The sequence below is a fragment of the Somniosus microcephalus genome, chromosome 17 (assembly GCF_052327205.1).
Source record: "Somniosus microcephalus isolate GS21.2 chromosome 17, FLI_Smic_1.0, whole genome shotgun sequence".
In the NCBI taxonomy this organism is placed as follows: Eukaryota; Metazoa; Chordata; class Chondrichthyes; order Squaliformes; family Somniosidae; genus Somniosus; species Somniosus microcephalus.
This window is the reverse complement of record NC_141003.1, coordinates 12,076,060-12,095,552: the sequence shown is the minus strand read 5'-3', so window position 1 is coordinate 12,095,552 and position 19,493 is coordinate 12,076,060. Positions and strand designations below refer to the sequence as shown.

Below are 19,493 nucleotides of genomic sequence, written 5' to 3'. Positions count from 1 at the left end.
GAGGCAATAGCGATTATTGAAAAGGATAAAAATAAAGAGGGGGTACTTAAAGTTGGCAGTCCTCAAAGTAGAAAAAAAAGTCACCCGGTCCAGATGGGATGCATCGTAGGTTACTGAGGGAGGTAAGGGTGGAAATCACCAAAGCTCTGGCCACAATCTTCTAATCTTCCTAGGATATGGGGGTGGTGCCAGGAGACTGGAGGATTGCAAATGTTACACCCCTGGTTTTTTCTTTAAAGGAAGGGATAAACCCAGCAACTACAGGCCAGTCAGCCTAATGGTGGTGGGGAACCTTTTAGACACTAATCAGAGACAAAATTACTTGGAACAGTATGCACTGAAATAGGTCGGCACTGATTTGTTAAAGGCAAATCGTGTTTGACTAACTTGATTGAGTTCTTTGGTGAAATAATGGAGAGGGTTGATGAGGGTAAGTGCAGTTGGTGTGTATATGGACTTTCAAAAGGCATTTGACACTGCCACATAATAGACTTGGCAAAATTTAAAGCCCATGGGATTAAAGGAACAGTGGCAGCAAAATTGGCTACGGGACAGAAAGCAAAGTAGTGGGGAGCGGTTGTCTTTCAGACTGGAGGGAGGTATACAGCGGTGTTGCCCAGGGGTTGGTATTCGGATCGCCGCTCTTAATGTATATTAATGACCTAGACTTGGGTATGCAGAGCATAATTTAAAAGTTTGCAGATGACAGGAACTCTGAAATGTAGTAAACAATGAGGAAGATGGTAACAGACTTCAGGAGGACATAGACTGGTGGAATGGGCAGACATATGGCAGATGTAATTTAATACATTTTGGTAGAAAGAATGAGGAGAGGCAACATCAACTAAATGGTACAATTTTAAAGGGGGTGCAGGAACTGAGACCGGGGGGTGTACGTACACAAATCTTTGATGGTGGCAGGACAAGTTGAGAAGGCTGTTAAAGCATATGGGATCCTGGGCTTCATTAATAGAGGCGTAGAACACAAAGGCAAGGAAGTTAGTTATGCTAAATCTTTATGAAACACTGGTTAGCAATGTTCCCTCTAATTTATTTTGGGTGCGTGGCCCATTCAGATTTCTGCGGATGCGCGGTTTTCCAATTGGGAAGCCAGCAAGCGGCCTGTGCGGGACCTCCAGCGCGCTGCGCAGCTTAACGGAAACGTTCCTGGTTGGGCCTCAGCTAGAGTGTTGTCCAATTCTGGGCACCGCACTTTAGGAAGGATGTCCAGGCTGTAGAGAGGGTGCAGAAGAGATTTACTGGAATGGTACCAGGGAAGAGGGACTTCAGTTATATGGAGAGACTGGAGAAGCTGGAGTTGTTCACCTTAGAGCAGCGACGGTTAAGAGGTGATTTGATAGAGGTGTTCAAAATCATGAACGGGTTTGATCGAGTAAATGGAGGAAGTAAATGAGGGAGAAACTGTTTCCAGTGGCTGAAGGGTCGGTAACCTGAGGACACAGTTGAGGTCATCGGTAAAAGAGCCAGATGTGACATGCGGGAACATTCTTCTTTAGAGTTGTTGTGATCTGGAATACGCTGCCTGAGAGGGCGGGGGAAGCAGATTCAATAACTTTCAAAAGGGAATTGAATAAATACTTGAAGGGGGGAAAAAATATAGGTCTATGGAGAAAGAGCAGGGGAGTGGGACTAATTGGATAGCTCTACCAAAGGCCCAAATGACAGCCTCCTGTGCTGTATCATTCTGTGATTCTATGAGGAATGAGAAATGGGCAGTCAGTTTGTATAACCCTGATATTCTACGATCATTTACCACATCTGCTTTGACTTGAACTTCACCTCAATTGCGGGTTCAAATTGCTCCTGTATTTGTAACTATATTCACATGAAACTTGCCGTGTGCTCTTAACTCATTCACTAGCCCACTTTAGCAAATGCATTAAAATACCTGGCACTGGAATTTCATGCTGACTTTCATTAAATTGTTCACTTTCACTTTTTTTATTCTGCCAAGAGAAAGTTCTGCGAAGTTTCCCATCATCCTTCTCTTTTTCTCTCTTTTTTTCCCCCCCCCTTCCATAATTAGGCAACATTCCAGCCTATCTAACGGTTGTATAGCCCACAAAGTATACCATGAGATCAGTATTTCTTTAATTTTTTTTTTTACATGTTTAGATTCCTTAGAGACGCAGTTACAGGCCCAAAGTTGCCTGTAGATCCCTGGTTATACAGCTTGTTCTCACTACTGTACAACCTGGAAATGGCTGCTTCAGACCCACTATTTTTCTGCTATCACACGGTGCCACTTGCTATTTATGCTTGGTTTTGCCAGTTTTAAGAATTGGGCAGGCCTTCTACCCTGCACTGGTGTACAAATCCTAAATCCATCATTAGCAGCACAAAGACCAACCCTTACAAGCAGTCAGCATCGTGGAGCTGCAATGCAAATTCTCATTTCAAACTTTCTAATTTGTACAAAAAAAAAGCCATCCCTACATTGCCTCCAGCAGCTTCTTAAAAACACTCTTTCCTGAGCTCCTTCATTCAGGACCTGCTCACCATATCATGCCCACCTTCATATTAATTTCAAAATCTTTGTCCCCGTTTATAAATCCTTCTATGACTTTCCTGTAGCCTCACGCCTCCGCTTTCAATGCCCACTCTTCTATTCTGTCATCTGCCTCTGCTCAACCTTCAGCTGCAATTTCACACCCCTGCCTCTTGGAATTCTCTTCCTGAACACCTGTCATGGTAGACCTCTACCCATCTCCAAACACCTTCTGAAAACCAACCTCTTCAGCCATGCATTCAGTCTTCTTTCCTGACTCTTGCCTCTAACTGCGCAATGTCCAGTTTCATCCTTTGCAAAGCACTGGGATATTTCACCTCGTTCGAAGTGCTGTATAAGTACATAAAGTTGCGACAGACTAAGTAGTGGGGTTGGGTTGTCACTACCAGCTAAATGCAGATTTACTTTATTGAAATAGTACACTAGAATAATTTCTTCATTACTGTTGCCATGTCTACCACCTCCATGCTTCCAGTCGAAGTAAACGTATGAGGACACATAGGCACTCTATTCTGCAAGAGTTTTCCAGTAGTGTCTATTACACACGTGTTTTAAGGGGAAGATTTACAAAGCAGCAGTAAATAAAACCACTAGCTGAACCTCCTATTTTACTTGTGTAATTTTCCCTCCCTTGCTAAAATGATTACATACAGGGCTGTTGACTGGGTGAGTAGATAACCACCGATGGACTCATAGTATTAACACTGATGCAGTTAAAAAGCTTATCAGCACTGTCTGCAGTGACCCTGGCGCAGAAAGATTTTTCAAGTTTTTGTGAAAGTGCACTTAGTCTCTGTGCTGGAACTGACAATGTTTGTGTATTTGTATCATGTAATGGCATTAAGCACTCTGGTTAGGTATACAAGGCTCCCAGTGTTCTTGCATGTGTCCTGCCTCCCAACTCCCAAGTGTACTGCTTGTGTTTTTCATGCCTGGTCTCATTGTGCCTCCTCCAGACCTGGAAAATTTGGTGAAGAATGTATAGACTGTCTTCTCCCCCACCCACTGTGGCACGCTATGAACTAATTGTAACTTTAAATTATCTGTACCTGTGACCCTTCCAGTCTTGTGCTATCAGTCTGGGCTGGATTTGAACTGAAATAATTAAACATTTGTGCAGTAAATCACATTATTGGATAAGAGCAGAAGGAACTTTAGTCCAGTTCTAAACCGTGGCTTTTCTGAACTTTTTAGTGCTGGATAACAGAGCAACTGCCTTGCAAATCTCCGATCAGTTATGAACATTCTGTCTCAGCACAGCGTGTTGCTTGGAAAAATGCTATCTTGCTGAAACTGGGCACTAAGTGTGTATTTAATCACAGCATTCAATTTACTTGTGTCCTTTTCACCTATCCAGGATTCAGCAAAACAGCAGTTCTTTGTATGCAGTTCAGTTAAGTGTAATAAGAGTGCTTTGGTTGTAACTGAGCATAAGTGGTCAAATTGTGTGGTTGTTTTTTTTCCCCTCCAGGTGCTTTTAGTCAGTAGTAGTCGTCATCCAGACCAATGGATTGTGCCAGGGGGAGGAATGGAGCCCGATGAGGAGCCGGGTAATGCAGCAGTGAGGGAGGTGTATGAAGAGGTTGGTACATAATCCCTTTTTAAAGTATTCTGCCTTGAGCATTTTATGGTAAACTTGCTTTTTATCTTTCCTTGCAACATGTTGGTGCAGCTCTGTGAAGGCTAGCACGACTGACGTTTTATTTTAATGTAACCTATCTTTCTGATCATATAATTGGTCTATAAAGATGTGTTTTGTCTTTTGTACATGCTAAGATGTACAGCAATAATTGAACTATTCATACATATATATTATATATATATATCTGTAGGTTGGCAGTGTTGTAACATTTTGTCGGTTTTAATCACCTGTTCCATTGTCTGTATTAGCTGTGCTGGGTTTATGCACCCTGCATGGCCTATCCACTAGTTATCTAATTTTTGTCTTGTTCTATTGCTTACTTTGACCAGTACTTGGCAACTGTCTGCATGAGTGCCATGGCTTAGTTAAACATAAGCTTTTGCTCAATCCCGTGATAAACTCGGATTCAAAAGAGTGCCGAAATCAAGAGCGGTGAGCTTTTAATTTGCTGCTGGTATGATTCAGTCTGGGTCTTGAAACGCTCTCCGTCTAGTGAAATTGTCAGCTGTCCCTGCCTGCCTGCCACCAAATGCACATTCTAAATCCTACCTTCCAGCAAACGTCATTCTGAGGGTTACAGGAGTACTTGCAAATTGATTACTATAATCTTGTTCACGAATTTGTCTAGCAGTGCATTCCACCCAACCTGTTACTATTGTCCCTAAAACACCTCTTGGAACTAGAACTTTTAAGCGGATAACTGGTGATGGGTTAAAATCTGTATTTTGGTGCAGGGTTTAAATCTGTATTTTGGTGCGAGTTAAATAATTCCTGGTAAGTAGAAGTGTGCTGAGCCAGGCGCTCTTGCCTTCCCTGTTTAGTCGAGCTTTCTGGATCCTAATGAGCAAACCGCTTCATAAGCAGAAGCATTCGTACCTTGGGATTTCTTGATGTCGGAGACCACTCTGCGGTGTAGCAGTGGCTTGGCATCCTTTCAACTCCAGGCACCTTTTGCTTCTGAGAATTAGAAACTAGTAGGTTTCATTGGGAGGTCCAACCACTGGCAGATTTTCTGTTAATGTTTCAAAAATTACAGTGGAGAAGTGTGTATTTCACAATCTTAAGGTATTCTGCAGCATTCTGTTTTAAGCAACTAGGCTTCCCAGATATAATTCACACTGAATGGAAGTTTAAGGTTTTAAATTTTAAATATATAAAATTCAGAAACAAATAGTTCTCTACACTAGCATGGTTAAAGAGTGAGAGAGCAGCAAATCACTAATTCCTGAATTTTCAAAAGCCTGAGCATATTAAGAGGAACCAAAGACTGAGGGAGGTGAGAAGCCCCACAGCTTTGTCTGGAGAAAGAATGAGAGTAGGAGATGGTGCAAGTCTTAATTTCAGCAGTGGGAGGAAGAATGTGTACTTGGAGCTTTGAAGGAACAATAGGGGTAAGTTCACAGGAGCATTGACCATTGTAGTATGAAATACAAACAAGAACTGCTGTAACAGATTGAAGGCACATTTTTGCAGTGGAGGAATTGTGGGAGAGATATGGGGACATACCGACAACAAATAGGTGAAAAAGTACTAGAGTTCCATAGAATTGACAGCACCGAAACAGGCCATTCGGCCCAGCTGTGCGCTCTATGCTCCACACGAGCCTCTGCCCACTCTACTTCATCTTGCCCTAGCTCAACATATCCCTCTACAGTATTCCTTTCTCACTCATGTAACTTCCACTTAAATGCATCTTTGCTATTTCCCCTCAACCGCTCCATGTGTAGCGAGTGCCACACTCTGGGTAAAAAAGTTTCTCTTGAATTCCTTATTGGATTTATTAGTGTCTATTATATTTATGGCCCGGATTTGGACTCCTACCTACTGCCCCCCCACAAGCGGAAACATAGTTGCATCTACCCTATCGAACCCCTTCAGAATTTGAGACATCTATCGGGTCACCTATCTTTTTTTCTAGAGAAGAGAGTCCCACTCTGCCAATAGTTGTACCCTCAGTTCTGATCTCAACCTTTTTAAACTTTGTTTGCACTTTCAAAATCATTGGCACCAAGGGAGTAGTTGATGGCCTTTGGTTTGACTTGCAAGAGACAAGATGTGATCATGGACTCAGCCAGAACTTTCAAGAGGATTGATAACTTGTTGGCTTCTGTAGATTGAGAAAGTACTGATGTAAAGCTGTTAGGGCAGGTGGAATACTTGATGGGATAGGCTTGTTTTCAGAGAGCAGGAAAGGTGGACAGGGGTTAAGAGATTGAAGAGACTGCACAGGACAGGGCTGAGTTTTGAGCAAACATCTGGCAGCGATAAAACTTGACATCAGCCGTAATGATCGAACACAGTGGAACGATGGAGAAATACTGTTTTACAAAAATCTAGATTACAGGTTGAGGAAAGTTGAGCCTAAAGTAAATTTTTCTTAGAGCTGGAAGTGGGCCCCTTCAGGATGGAAGAGTGGAAACGATCACTGACTGAAGCTACGAGCCAGTTTTGTGGAGAAACGAGGAAAAGTGTCTGCTGGAGGAGTTCATGCTGCTTTTTAATGTCTAGCACTAATCAGTTTTATAAAAGTTGCATGCAGAAATTAAGTTGGCTCGAGATGCTTAAAACTAATTGCCAGGTGAGAGGCAGAATTCCTATTAGACACCTCGGCCAATAGCATGCTTGAACCAAACTTTCATACCAAATCTAATTGGGGGAGGAAGAGAGGGATTGTGACTGAACCATCCATCCTGTTTTGGGTCATAAAACTGAGTCCCCAATAAAATGTATAAGGTACAGTTTTCCAGTATTGTAACCACTCAAAATTGTTACTGCCTTTGTGTTGGAATACAACATTTTGCCTAGGTTAAAAATCCAGCAATTTTCAACCTGTGACTATTGAAGTACCCTCTTTAGAAAGGATGATGGTTCTTCTGATACTGTATTTTGTTCCTGCAAGGTGGTGCTGTCTGCCAGATGCAGGCTTGGTGTTGTGGTTGGCACTTTGTATAGTCAGAGCTATAATAGGATCGAAGCAACCTTAAGGTATGGATCAGTGTTTGGTAGTTGGGTCTCGTTGAAATTATTTTTAATTGACAGCTTTGATTAATTGTAAAGGTTTTTTTTAATCCTTCATTTTGTACCAGTGTGACTTCAGAGGGACTTTTGTTGCAATTATATAGTATCATCAATATTGAGACCCCAAGGTGCTTACCTGGGTGAGAGGATATAATCAGGCTGATGGTGCCGGGTCCTCAATGTTTATTACTAGGAGCTAGTAGGGCCCTGAGTTTAGGCCCATTATATCCGACAAGGTATATTTGTCCAAAGTTACTGAAGTACAGTGAAGACTTTTGAGTTTTTGTTTTGAGATAAATGCTGTAACTAAAGTGAAGTATTATAATCAAATTAAACCTGTTTTTTGTTCTGCTCCTGTTTAATTTTAAACTTGATTTTGTAGTTTTCAGCCTGGGTCAAGTGTTCTGTCCACATGGTGTTCATCAGTTGGAGAGAACGAGTACACGGTGATAACCCCCGCTATTTCGGTGAATAGCTCAATGGTAAAAAGGTTCTAGGATTAGAGTTCTGCTATCCTAGATACTTTATACTCAAGTTTTAGTTCATGAGATAGACTGACTTGCACTTATAAAGCACCTTTCACGACCTCGATGTCTCAAAGCATGTAATGTAGGCAACACAGCAGTCAAATTGTGTACAGTAAGATCCCACAAATAGCAATGTGATAATGACCTGAATGTTTGTGATGGTTGAGGGGTAAATATTAGCCAGGACATCAGGGAGAACTCATGTTCTCGATGGTGCCATGGGATTTTTCACATCCACCTGAGGGCCGATGGGGCCTCGGTTCAGTGTCTCCTCTGAAGGACGGCGCTTCTGACCGTACAGCACTCCCTCAGACTCGGGCGAGAGTGCACTCTTGTGCTCAGTATGAGCGAGCACATTATAGTGTCGAGATGTGAAAAGTAGAGTACCTTCAGTTACTTTGGCACAGAAAAGTCAGAAGAGTTTATATAAAAAAAAACAGCAGATGGGCCAGGGAAATGCAGCATAGAATTCTTGTACCACTTGAGATGGAATTGGTTTATAGAATGTAGTTTGTAGAGTTCCTGAGGCTGACATTGTGGTGGTCAGAAGATCTCACCAGTGCACTGTAAATTAGGATTACAGGTGAGGAAACTATAGAATAACTGAATTACAGGGCCTATCGAGGATGTGGGTAGGCCGGCTAGTTGTTTGAAGCCAGCCAGGGTCGCAAGGAAACGGTCATCAGTGCTAGTCTGATCAGTAGAAGAGAATGGAAATCATTGAATGTTGAAGTTGTCAAGAATGGTGATTTTTTTTTTAAAGAGAGCAAGTTGGATTTAATAGACTTGATTGTCAAACCGAAAAACAAAAGTTTAAAAGTTTGAGTATCGAAATAGATGAGTTTAATGAAGTGAAGGTGAGAGTTTTAGCTCCAGGACATTGAAGTTGGACGATTCAAAGGAGCTAAGGATAACCGCATGGACTTCAGAAGGAAGACAAAGACATCGTAATTTGGAAATGGAAGTGAGCGGTGAAACTCTGGTTTCAGTGAAAAGTGAAGCTTAATGCAGGATGACTGAAGATGGAAATGAACATAAGCCAGCATTGAGGAGAAGCCAGTGTGTTAGCGAAAAGGAACAGCAGATGAAACTGCTACAGTTTTGGGTACCTGCCTAAATTGTGAATCTTTGGATAGTACTCATATTCATAATGGTGGAGAGAACAATAAAGGGTGAGTGGTTTGCATTGCAGAGTTTTGAGATGATGGCAGATCCCATGTGGTGTGCTGGGAAGCCTCGGGATCTCTTGGGGAAACATGGCATGAAGATATCCATCCAGTCACAAATTGGCAGTGCTGCTATGTTGGAGTTTTCACGTGCTGGTACAAGAATTCTATGCTGCATTTCCCTGGCCCATCTTTTTTTACTCTTCTGACCTTTCTGTGCCAGAAGTAACTGAAGGTACTCTACTTTTCACATCTTCAGGCCCCTGAAGATTGGATGCCTAGACTGTAAAGCTGAATTGGAATGCAGTTCCCACCCACCAGAGCAGCTGTCCTAACCCCTGGAGCAGAAGGAGCTAACTGGGTATGGGGTGGGTAGTGGAGAAAGTGAGTGTTTAGGATTATAATATGGATTTGAGCAAAAGATTTTTTAAACAAATGGTCTGGTAACCACTAACATAAAAGAACATCCCTGTGTGACTTGGTGTCTAAATTATAGCAAGGGTACAACAAAAGACAATTATCCATCACCTATTTAGATTTTCTTTTTCAGTTTTTATCCCCCCCCTCCCCCAAGCCCCTGGAAGATGTCACTTGGAGCATACAATAGTACAGCACAGAAGGAGGCCATTTGGCCCATTGAGTCTGCGCCGGCTCTTTTGAAGACCAATCCAGTTAGTCCCACTCCCCGCTCTTTCCCTCATATCCCTGCAGTTTTTTCTCCTTTAAGTATTTGTCCAATTCCTTTTTGAAAGCTACTATTGAATGTTTCCAGCAGCCTATCTGGCAAAGCAGGATGTTATTCATGTGCAAATCTTCAAGTTGAGTGTTGGCAGTCAAGTAGACTGATTACTTATAATATAGAGCTGGATTCCTGGTTAAAACCATCCTGTTTACAGTGCAGGGTAATTTCCTCAACAGGAGGGTGATTAAGGCAACAAACCTGGCCACTACCCACTTAAGTCAGTGTCTCTCTCCTGCATCTCCAGGTCCCACCCAGTATAGCACTTTACTAGCAATGTGTGGCAGGTTTAATGTAATTTTAAAACATCCTCTCCCTCCACCACCCCCCCCCCCCCCCCCAAAAAAAAGCACTTGCCAAGGCCAAAGGCCCTTTCCCACACCTGGGATGCATTGGCCCGAGCTTCAGGCTGGTGGTGGCGATACATTTTAGATGTTCGGTGGCCAGAAAGTGTAGGTTTCTAAAACATTCAGTACAAAAAAGTTTGTTTGGCTCCAGTTTCAGTATAAAATCATTCAGCTCAATATAATGGTTGCAAACTGCCTTTGACCCCTATCTAAATGATGCTTCCCATTTAAGCCACTACAGAAATTGGGCTATGGTCTCTGAATTAGCTTTTTAAAAATTTCATCTGGATAGTGATGCAAATTAACACTAAAGCAATTCATACCTGCTTGGCTTAATCAGCAGCATGATCACAAAGGTGGCTGTAAAGCAAACTGGCGAAGTAGCTGGATTGATGGTCTATAATTGATAGAAATGTAACCCTGAATTCTGAGGGGGTTACGATGGAATGGAGGCACGAGGGGTAGAAGAACAGGGAAGAAAGTGGCTAAGAAACCCTTCAGTGTACCCTGGATAGTTACTTTATATCAAAACAAAAAAATGTCGTGCAACATAAATATAAACCTCTGTATATATTGCAAACATGTTTACACAATAGTGTTGTGTATATTGATAATCAGCTGTTCAGTTGACACAACATTTGAGCTGCATAAGTAACCGGTCTGATTTTACACTAGGACAGCAAACCCTAGAGGTCCCATTCCAAGAATTGTTGAGGGAGTGGCTGGCTGAGCGGTTTGCAGGACACTGCACCTGCCTTGACCTGACTCTATGTACTCTGGATTTTATTGACATGTATTGAAGCTATTTGAAACTGCTGCAGCAGGCATTTGTTAGTGGGTTATGGATCTTGCACAAAATGCATTGTATTGTAGGGGGTTTCTCTTGCTCTTTCTGGTCTCCTGCCAGGCTTCGTGCAATAATTACCCTGGAGTGGTTCGACCCACTCCCCCCTACGGTTCTAGACCTTGGACTTAGGTGCAGAGAACAGTAGTGCAGAGAAAGAACTCAATAGACCAGGTTGAATAGCACGAAATGGATGCTTTTATTTTTAAACAGTTTGAAGCATTACAAAATACATGTCATAGGCACAGATTAAAGTTACTACAATCATGCACAAATTTATGAACTTGACTCTATGGAAATGGGGAACACACGGCACATCGAAAAAGGGGAAACACATTACGATTTCCCTTAACTCCCTCCCCTATACCTAAACTAAGTTTCGACCTGGGGAACTTGGGATCATGCTCACCACTCTCGAAATCGCGAGAAAGGGGGTTCGCAGCCTTTTTGGCACCGCTTTCCGTCGTCACGTGGATTTGGAAACTTCTGGCGCAGTCGATATTCTCTCCTCCCTCGAGGCGGTGGGGTAGACCCAGCCTCGATGAGCGCTCGTTAAGGTTGAGATCCACCAAGTCAATTTGGGTTCATGAAGCAGACCCAGATGCAGGCTATGCACTTGGGAGAATCTTGTGGCATCGATCGCCGGTTCTCCAGAGGGTTTCTTCTCCGTCGGCCTGGGTCGTCGATGATCTCCCGACCCCAGTACCCGGGCCACCCTCGTCGTCTTCTCGTCGTGGCCGAGCCTTGTTTTGGCTGAACACCGACCACGTTGTCCTTTTACCGAAACCGTCCGTCTTTTAAAAAAAAAACGAAAACGTTTTCATCGATCTGCCGAAGTGGAAGAGGCGCCGATCCGGGCACCGTCCGCCCTTCGTTTGTTCCTCGTAGAAGAAAGTTCTTGAAGAAATGGAAGCCTGAAGTCGCCCAACAAGAAGCCGTGGCAGTGAAGAAGAAGTTGTTCAAGTAACCCGGAGTCCGAAGTAACTTAGATGGACTTTCAATCCATAGTTATACTCTTTTGGGACAGTCTTATCTCCCGCCAAATCATAGTCCTGTCTTTGTATTAATTTTGGCGGGCAGAAATCTCTGCAGGGGCGCTTTGTCTTGTAACGGAGCCGGTGATAACTTAAACTGGCTTTCCTGGCTGATAATGTCTTTCAATGTCTTTTGCATTGTCACCGTGGCTCGGTTCGCATATTGATCGGTCCGGACATTTTCCTTGATGGCTGCTAAACGGTTTTTCCTTTGTACGATAAATGGGTATAAGTGTTTTTACATTGTCCGCCCATATCTTGATGGGCCCCATCCTGTACTTATAATCCATTGAATATGTATGCTGTTGCTCTGAGTTTTGGTTCCCAGAGACTGGCTTTCGTGGGCTCACTGTCTTCAATCCACAAGCCTGTCTGGCTTGCAGTAACAGAAATAAAATGGTTCATAAACTGATCACGGGGCCTGGCGGCCATTTTGTATGCCCTTTTATCAAAGGTTTTTCTGTGCAAGCTTACTTTGGTCAATAAACAGTCTTAATTTTTATCCAGTTTTCTTGCGTGATTTTTGCTGAAAATTGCGAATCTTACAGTATGAAACTTCAAGTTAAGGACTATAGATGTGTATATTTACTCTGGACAAAATAGTGAGGATAACCACTTTGGTCCTCTTCAAATATTACCATTGCTGAATTCCCCACCATCAACAACCTGGGGGTCACCATTGACCAGAAACTTAACTGGACCAGCCACATAAATACTGTGGCAACAAGAGCAGGTCAGAGGCTGGGTATTCTGTGGCGAGTGTCTCACCTCCTGACTCCCCAAAGCCTTTCCACCATCTACAGGACACAAGTAAGGAGTGTGATGGAATACTCTCCACTTGCCTGGATGAGTGCAGCTCCAACAACACTTGAAGCTCGACACCATCCAGGACAAAGCAGCCCGCTTGATTGGCACCCCATCCACCACCTTAAACATTCACTCCCTCCACCACCGGCGTACCATGGCTGCAGTGTGTACCATCTACAAGATGCACTGCAGCAACTCACCAAGGCTTCTTCGGCAGCACCTCCCAAACCCGCAACCTCTTCCACCTAGAAGGATAAGGGCAGCAGGCGCATGGGAACACCACCACCTCCAAGTTCCCCTCCAAGTCACACACCATCCTGACTTAGAAGTATATTGCCGATCCTTCATTGTCGCTGAGTCAAAATACTGGAACTCCTAACCGCACTATGGGAGTCCCTTCACACAGACTGCAGCGGTTCAAGAGGCGGCTCTCCACCACCTTCTCAAGGGCAACTAGGAATGGGCAATAAATGCTGGCCTTGCCAGCGACGCCCACATCCCATAAATGATATTTTTTTTTTATGTAGCACCATACTCGGTCCTACTCCATTGCTTGAAATTGTTTTTCTCTTCATTTTCGGGATGTGGGTGTTGTTGGTAAGACCGGCATTTATTGCCCATCCCTAGTTTCCCTTGAGAAGCTGGTGGTGGGCGTTCTTGAACCGCTGCAGTCCATGTGGTGAAGGTGCTCCCACTGTGCTGTTGGGTAGGGAGTACCAGGATTTTGACCTGATGACTGAAGGAATGGCGATATATGTCCAAGTTAGGATGGATGGTGCTTGACTTTGGGGAACATCATGGCGGTGTTTCCATGCACATGCTGCCCTTGTCCTTCTAGGTGGTGGATGTTGCGGGTTTGGGAGGTGCTGTTGAAAAAGCCTCGTTGCAGTGCATCCTGTAGAGGTTACACACAGCAGCCGTAGTGCCCCAATGGTGGAGCAACTGGATCTTTAAGCCAGTGGATGGGGTGGTGATCAAGCACATTGTGCCAAGAATTCTGGGCACATGGGCCTATTCCTGTGATTCAATACAGGAAACTTTGGTTTATCCGGAGGTTATATGTCCGGAATACTCGATCTAACGGCAAAAATCAGGAGCCGTTTTCTATTTTTTTTAGTTTTCGTTGCTTTTTTTTCAGTCAAGCACTGCAAGGTCTGTAGCTATAGCAACAGCTTCAGCTACAGACGCTTGCAGCTGCAGCCGGTTGTTTTGAAGCTGTTGCTAAGCAACAGGATTTGTTGATTCACACGGAGCTTCTCAGTTCTGTATGTTTAAACATTAACTCTGGTATGTCCGGCACTTTTGATGTTACGGCACCAGCTCGGTCCTGTCAGTGCCGGATATCAAAGTTTCCTGTACATAGAAAGTTCCCATCCTCCTTCACATTGTTTGGGGAATTGGCCAGATGTATATTTGTTCCCTTTGGTCTGCCACACCAGCCATTAATCTGCACATAACTGAGTTTAGCAACTAATTCCAGAACCTATTGATAGCTGTTGTTGGCTGAAATGGTGCATTCTGTTTCTGTGGTGGGAGGAATTTAAACACCACCTGTAAATTTGTGACTTTCTTGCTTGAAATTTGTTTTGAATTTTTTCAATATACAAAATCTTGCAATGGAATTGGCATTGCCTTCTCAAACAATTTGCCTTTTATGTAGCACCTTAAACCTAGTAAAATGTCCCAAGGTGCTTCACAGGAGCCTATTGAAGTATGGTTGTCTCAAGTGATTTAAATGGTCTTTAAAGTTTTTTTCCCCCTCTTGAAATTTAAGTTTCCCAAATCAACTTGCATATACTATCCAGCTGTCTGTCTGTGTTTTCTGTTGCCTAGGCCCCAAGCTCTGGAATTCCCTGCCTAAACCTCTCTGCCTCACTACCCCTCTTTCCTCCTTTTTAAGACGCTCCTTAAAACCTCCCTCTTTGGCCAGGCTTTTGGTCACCTGCAGATTTGGAGATATTACATCTAGTTCCCTTGTCTAGATCATTAATATATATTGTGACTAGCTGGGGTCCAAGAACCGATCTCTGCGGTACCCCACTAGTCACTGCCTGCCGTTTGGGAAAAGACCCGTTTATTCCAACTCTGCTTTCTATCTGCCAACCAGTTCCACCTCCAGAGGATTGGGAGCAGTTTAGGATTCAACAAAGGAGGACAAAGGGATTAATTAAGAAAGGGAAAATAGAATATGAGAATAAGCTTGCAGGGAACATAAAAACTGACTCTAAGCTTTTATAGATATGTGAAGAGAAAAAGATTGGCGAAGTCAAGTGTAGGTCCCTTGCAGTCAGAATCAGGGGAATTTATAATGGGGAACAAAGAAATTGCAGACCAATTAAATACATATTTTGGTTCTGTCTTCACAAAGGAGGACACAAATAACCTCCCAGTAATGTCGGGGAACATGGGGTCTGATGAAAGGGAGGAACTGAATGAAATCCGTATTTGTAGGGAAATGGTGTTGGGGAAATTGATGGGATTGAAGGCCGATAAATCCCCAGGGCCTGATAATCTACATCCTAGGGCACTTAAGGAAGTGGCCCTAGAAATAGTAGATGCATTGCTGATCATCTTCCAACATTCGATGGAATCTGGAACAGTACCCATGGATTGGAGGGTAGCTAATGTTACCCCACTATTCAAAAAAGGTGGTAGAGAGGAAACGGGGGCCTGACATCGGTAGTGGGGAAAATGCTAGAGTCCGTTATAAAAGATGTAATAGCAGAGCACTTGGAAAACAGTGACAGGATCGGACAAAGTCAACATGGATTTACAAAAGGTAAATCGTGCTTGACTAATCCACTGGAATTTTTTGAGGATGTAACTAGTAAAATAGATAAGGGAGAACCAGTGGATGTGGTGTATTTGGACTTTCAGAAGGCTTTCGATAAGGTCCTGCATAAGAGATTAGTGTGTAAAGTTAAGGCACATGGGATTGGGGGCAAGGTATTGACTTGGATAGAGAACTGGTTGGCAGATAGAAAGCAGAGAGTTGGAATAAACGGGTCTTTTTCCGAGTGGCAGGCAGTGACTAGTGGGGTACCACAGGGATTGGTCCTTGGACCCCAGCTATTCACAATATATATTAATGATCTAGACAAGGGAACGAGATGTAATATCTCCAAATTTGCAGATGAGACACAACTGGGTGGACGTGTGTGCTGTGAGGAGGATGCCAAAAAACTACAGGTTGGGTGATTGGGCAGAAGCATGGCAGATGCAATATAACGTGGATATGTGTGAGGTCATCCACTTTGGTGTCAAAAACAGGAAGGCAGATTATTATCTGAATGGCAATAGATTGGGAGAAGGGGAAGTGCAACGAGACCTGGGTGTCCTTGTGCACCAGTCGCTGAAGGTAAGCATGCAGGTGCAGCAGGTGGTTAAGAAGGCAAATGGTATGTTGGCCTTCATAGCGAGCGGGTTTGAGTACAGGAACAAGGATGTCTTGCTGCAGTTGTACAGGGCCTTGGTGAGACCACATCTTGTGTATTGTGTGCAGTTTTGGTCACCTTATCTGAGGAAGGATGTTCTTGCCGTGGAAGGAGTTCAGTGAAGATTCACCAGGCTGATACCTGGGATGGCAGGAATGACTTATGAGGAGAGATTGGGTCGATTGGGCTTGTACTCGCTGGAGTTTAGAAGAATGAGAGGGAATCTCATTGAAACGTATAAAATTCTGGCAGGACTGGACAGACTAGATGCAGGGAGGATATTCCCGATGGTCGGGGAATCCAGAACCAGGGGTCACAGTCTAAGGATCAGGGGTAGGCCTTTTAGGACAGAAATGAGGAATTTCTTCACCCAGAGAGTGGTGAACCTGTGGAATTCTCTACCACAGAAGGCAGTAGAGGCCAGTTCATTAAATATATTCAAGAAAGAGTTGGATATATTAAGGCCAAGGGGTATGGAGAGAAAGCAGGGACAGGGTACTGAGTTTGGATGATCAGCCATGATCGCATTGAATGGCGGAGCAGGCTCGAGGGGCCGAATGGCCTACTCCTGCTCCTATCTTCTATGTTTCTGCCCTAATTTATCCCTATGGCTAGGTGTCAAATTTTTTTGTCTTAAAATACTCCTGTGCAGTGCCTTGGGATGTTTTACTATGTTAAAGGCGCTATATAAATACAAGTTTAATTTATGGTGTTAACAAAGACTGGGAGGTTGTAGAAAATCGTCTATTAAATAAAATGAGTATGCTTCTATAGACGAGGTTTTTTTGGAGGGTGGAGGACAGAAAAAACTGCCTTGGGATGAGGCCCTCCGAGTTGGTGACTAGAATACCTGTACATCACTGTGGGGTAGGGGGAAGGCTGAGCTTCAACAGCTGAAAAGGATCACCAACATTGTGCTAGCTTCTTGGTTCAAACCGGTGTTTTACCTCCCTGACCTCTTTAGCATCGGATCAGATGTAATTGCAGATTGTAATTTTTTTTTTTTAAAAACTTGAGCCAGTATTGAGGGTGCCTAATAAACTGTTGCAAGGCACTAACTTCTGGAACTGCTTTGCAAAGATTTGAGCATCCATGTTGAGCATAGACCGCCCATTGGAAGAAAGTTTATCTTTTTGGAGGTGTGGATCAAGAGGATACTGTAAAGCTCTACTGTACTCATACTAGCCACTGGTGAGGGTCAGAAAGCTACAAAGGCCAAATCTAGCACGTGCTGGTCTTGTAATTTGGAGAAGCACAGATGCTGCTGTTTCCAACATTGTCTTTAAAGTGAGCCATTTTGATTTGAGCCGTTTGCTCGATCCCAGAGGGCCCAGCACTGCTGATTGATGCTCTGCAGCTTTGAGGTGCTCTGATTGACCAAACTAGGTGACGGCAAGCATTGCCCTGTCCTTGTCCAATGTCCACACTTGCACACTTGAAGCTGGGATCACCAGGATATTGATCACGAGGACCCCTGCCCATTTCCCCTACCCTAACTCGAGCACTGAGGCTAGTTTCTAGTGTATCCACTGCCACCCCACCTGAAGTCTGCTAAATCAACACACACCCAGAACTGAAATAAAAACACAAAATGCTGGAAATACTCAGCGGGTCAGGCCGCATCGGTGGAGAGAGAAACAGTTAACGTTTCAGGTCAATGACCCTTCGTCAGAACTGGAAAAAGTTAGAGATGTAACAGGGGAGCAGAGGTTATGGTCTGAAATTATTGAACTCGATGTTGAGTCCAGAAGGCTGTAAAGTGCCTTTTTCGAAAAATGAGGTGCTATTCCTTGAGCTTCATTGTAAGAGGCAGAGGACAGAGTGGGAGTGGCGCGGTGAATTAAAATGACAGGCGACTGGAATCTTGGTCACCCTTACGGACTGAACGGAGGTGTTCCGCAAAGCGGTCACCCAATCTGCATTTGGTCTCCCCAATGTAGAGGAGACCGCATCGTGAGCAGCGCATACAGTATACTAAATTGCAAGAAGTACACCTGGAATGAGTGTTTGGGGCCCTGGACAGTGGGAAGGGAGAAGGTAAAAGGGCATGTGTTGCATCTCCTGCGCTTGCACGGGAAGGTGCCAGGGGAAGGGGTGTTGGGGGTGATAGAGGAGTGGACCAGGGTGTCGTGGAGGGAGCAGTCCCTTCGGCATGCTGAAAGGTGAGGGGAAGATGTCTTTGGTAGTGGGATCATGCTGGAGGTGGCGGAAATGGCAGAGGATGATCCGTTGAATGTGGAGGCTGGTAGGGTGAAAGGTGGTTATAAGGGGAAACCTATCGTGGTTCCGGGAGGGGAAGGGGTGAGAGCAGAAGTGCAGGAAATAGAACGGACACGGTCAAGGGCCCTGTCGACCACAGTAGAGAAGAATCCTCGATTGAGAAAAAGGAAGACATGTCGGAAGCACTAATATGGAAGGTGGCATCATCTGAGCAGATGCGGCGGAGACGGAGAAGCTGGGAGAATGGAATAGTGTCCTTGCAAGAAGCGGGGTGGGAGGAAGTGTAGTCCGGGTAGCTGTGGGAGTCAGTGGGCTTGTAGTGAATGTTTGTCAATAGCCTATCCCCAGAGATGGAGACAGAAGTCGAGGAAGGGAAGAGTCGGAGATAGAATATGTGAAGGTGAGGGAAGGGTGGAAATTGGAAGCAAAGTGAATTAAATTTTCTAATTTAGGGTGAGAGCAGGTAACAGCACCGATAGTCATCAATGTACCAGAAAAAGAGGCGAGGGAGGGGACCCGAGTAGGATGGGAACAAAATGTTCCACATGTCCCACGGGAAGGGGTGTTGGGGATGATAGAGGAGTGGACCAGGGTGTCGCGGAGGGGAGCGGTTCCTTCGGCATGCTGGGGGGGGGGGGGTGTTTGGTGGTGGGATCACGCTGGAGGTGGCAGAGGATGATCTGTTGAATGTGTAGGCTGGTGGGGTGAAAGGTGAAGACAAGGGAAATCCTGTCGTCGTTCTACGAGGGAGGGGAAGGGGTGAGAGCAGAAGTGCAGGAAATAGAATGGACACGGTCGAGGGCCATGTCAACCACGGTAGAGGGGAATCCTCGGTTGAGGGAAAAAGGAAGACATATCAGAAGCACTTGTAGAAGGTGGCATTGTCAGAACAGATGAGCTGGAGAAACTGGGAGAATGGAATAGAGTCCTTACCGGGAGCAGGGTGGGAGGACGTGTAGTCCGGGTAGCTGTGGGAGGAAGTGGGCTTATAGTGAACGTTTGTCAATAGCCTATCCCCAGAAATGGAGACATAAGTCGAGGAAGGGAAGAATCGGAGATAGACCATGTGAAGGTGAGGGAAGGGTGGAAATTGGAATTGAATGTGGCTACACCAGCTGAGCTGCTGGTGGAGCTGGGATTGCGCTAATTCTTATCCCAAACCCAAATGTAAGACTTTTCTAGGCC

The 19,493-nt window shown here is 44.4% G+C and overlaps 1 protein-coding gene across 1 annotated transcript in view; it reads left to right on the top strand.

Moving 5' to 3' along the window:
• The first annotated feature begins 3,976 nt into the window (after nucleotides 1–3,976).
• The window catches only part of LOC147105502 (diphosphoinositol polyphosphate phosphohydrolase 2-like), a 34,208-nt gene continuing 18,691 nt past the window's right edge, over nucleotides 3,977–19,493 (top strand). The window contains exon 1 of the mRNA XM_086009917.1: nucleotides 3,977–4,112. Within this exon, the coding sequence (XP_085866043.1) occupies nucleotides 4,059–4,112 (54 nt within the window). The 5' untranslated portion in view covers nucleotides 3,977–4,058. The remainder of the gene's footprint in view (nucleotides 4,113–19,493) is intronic.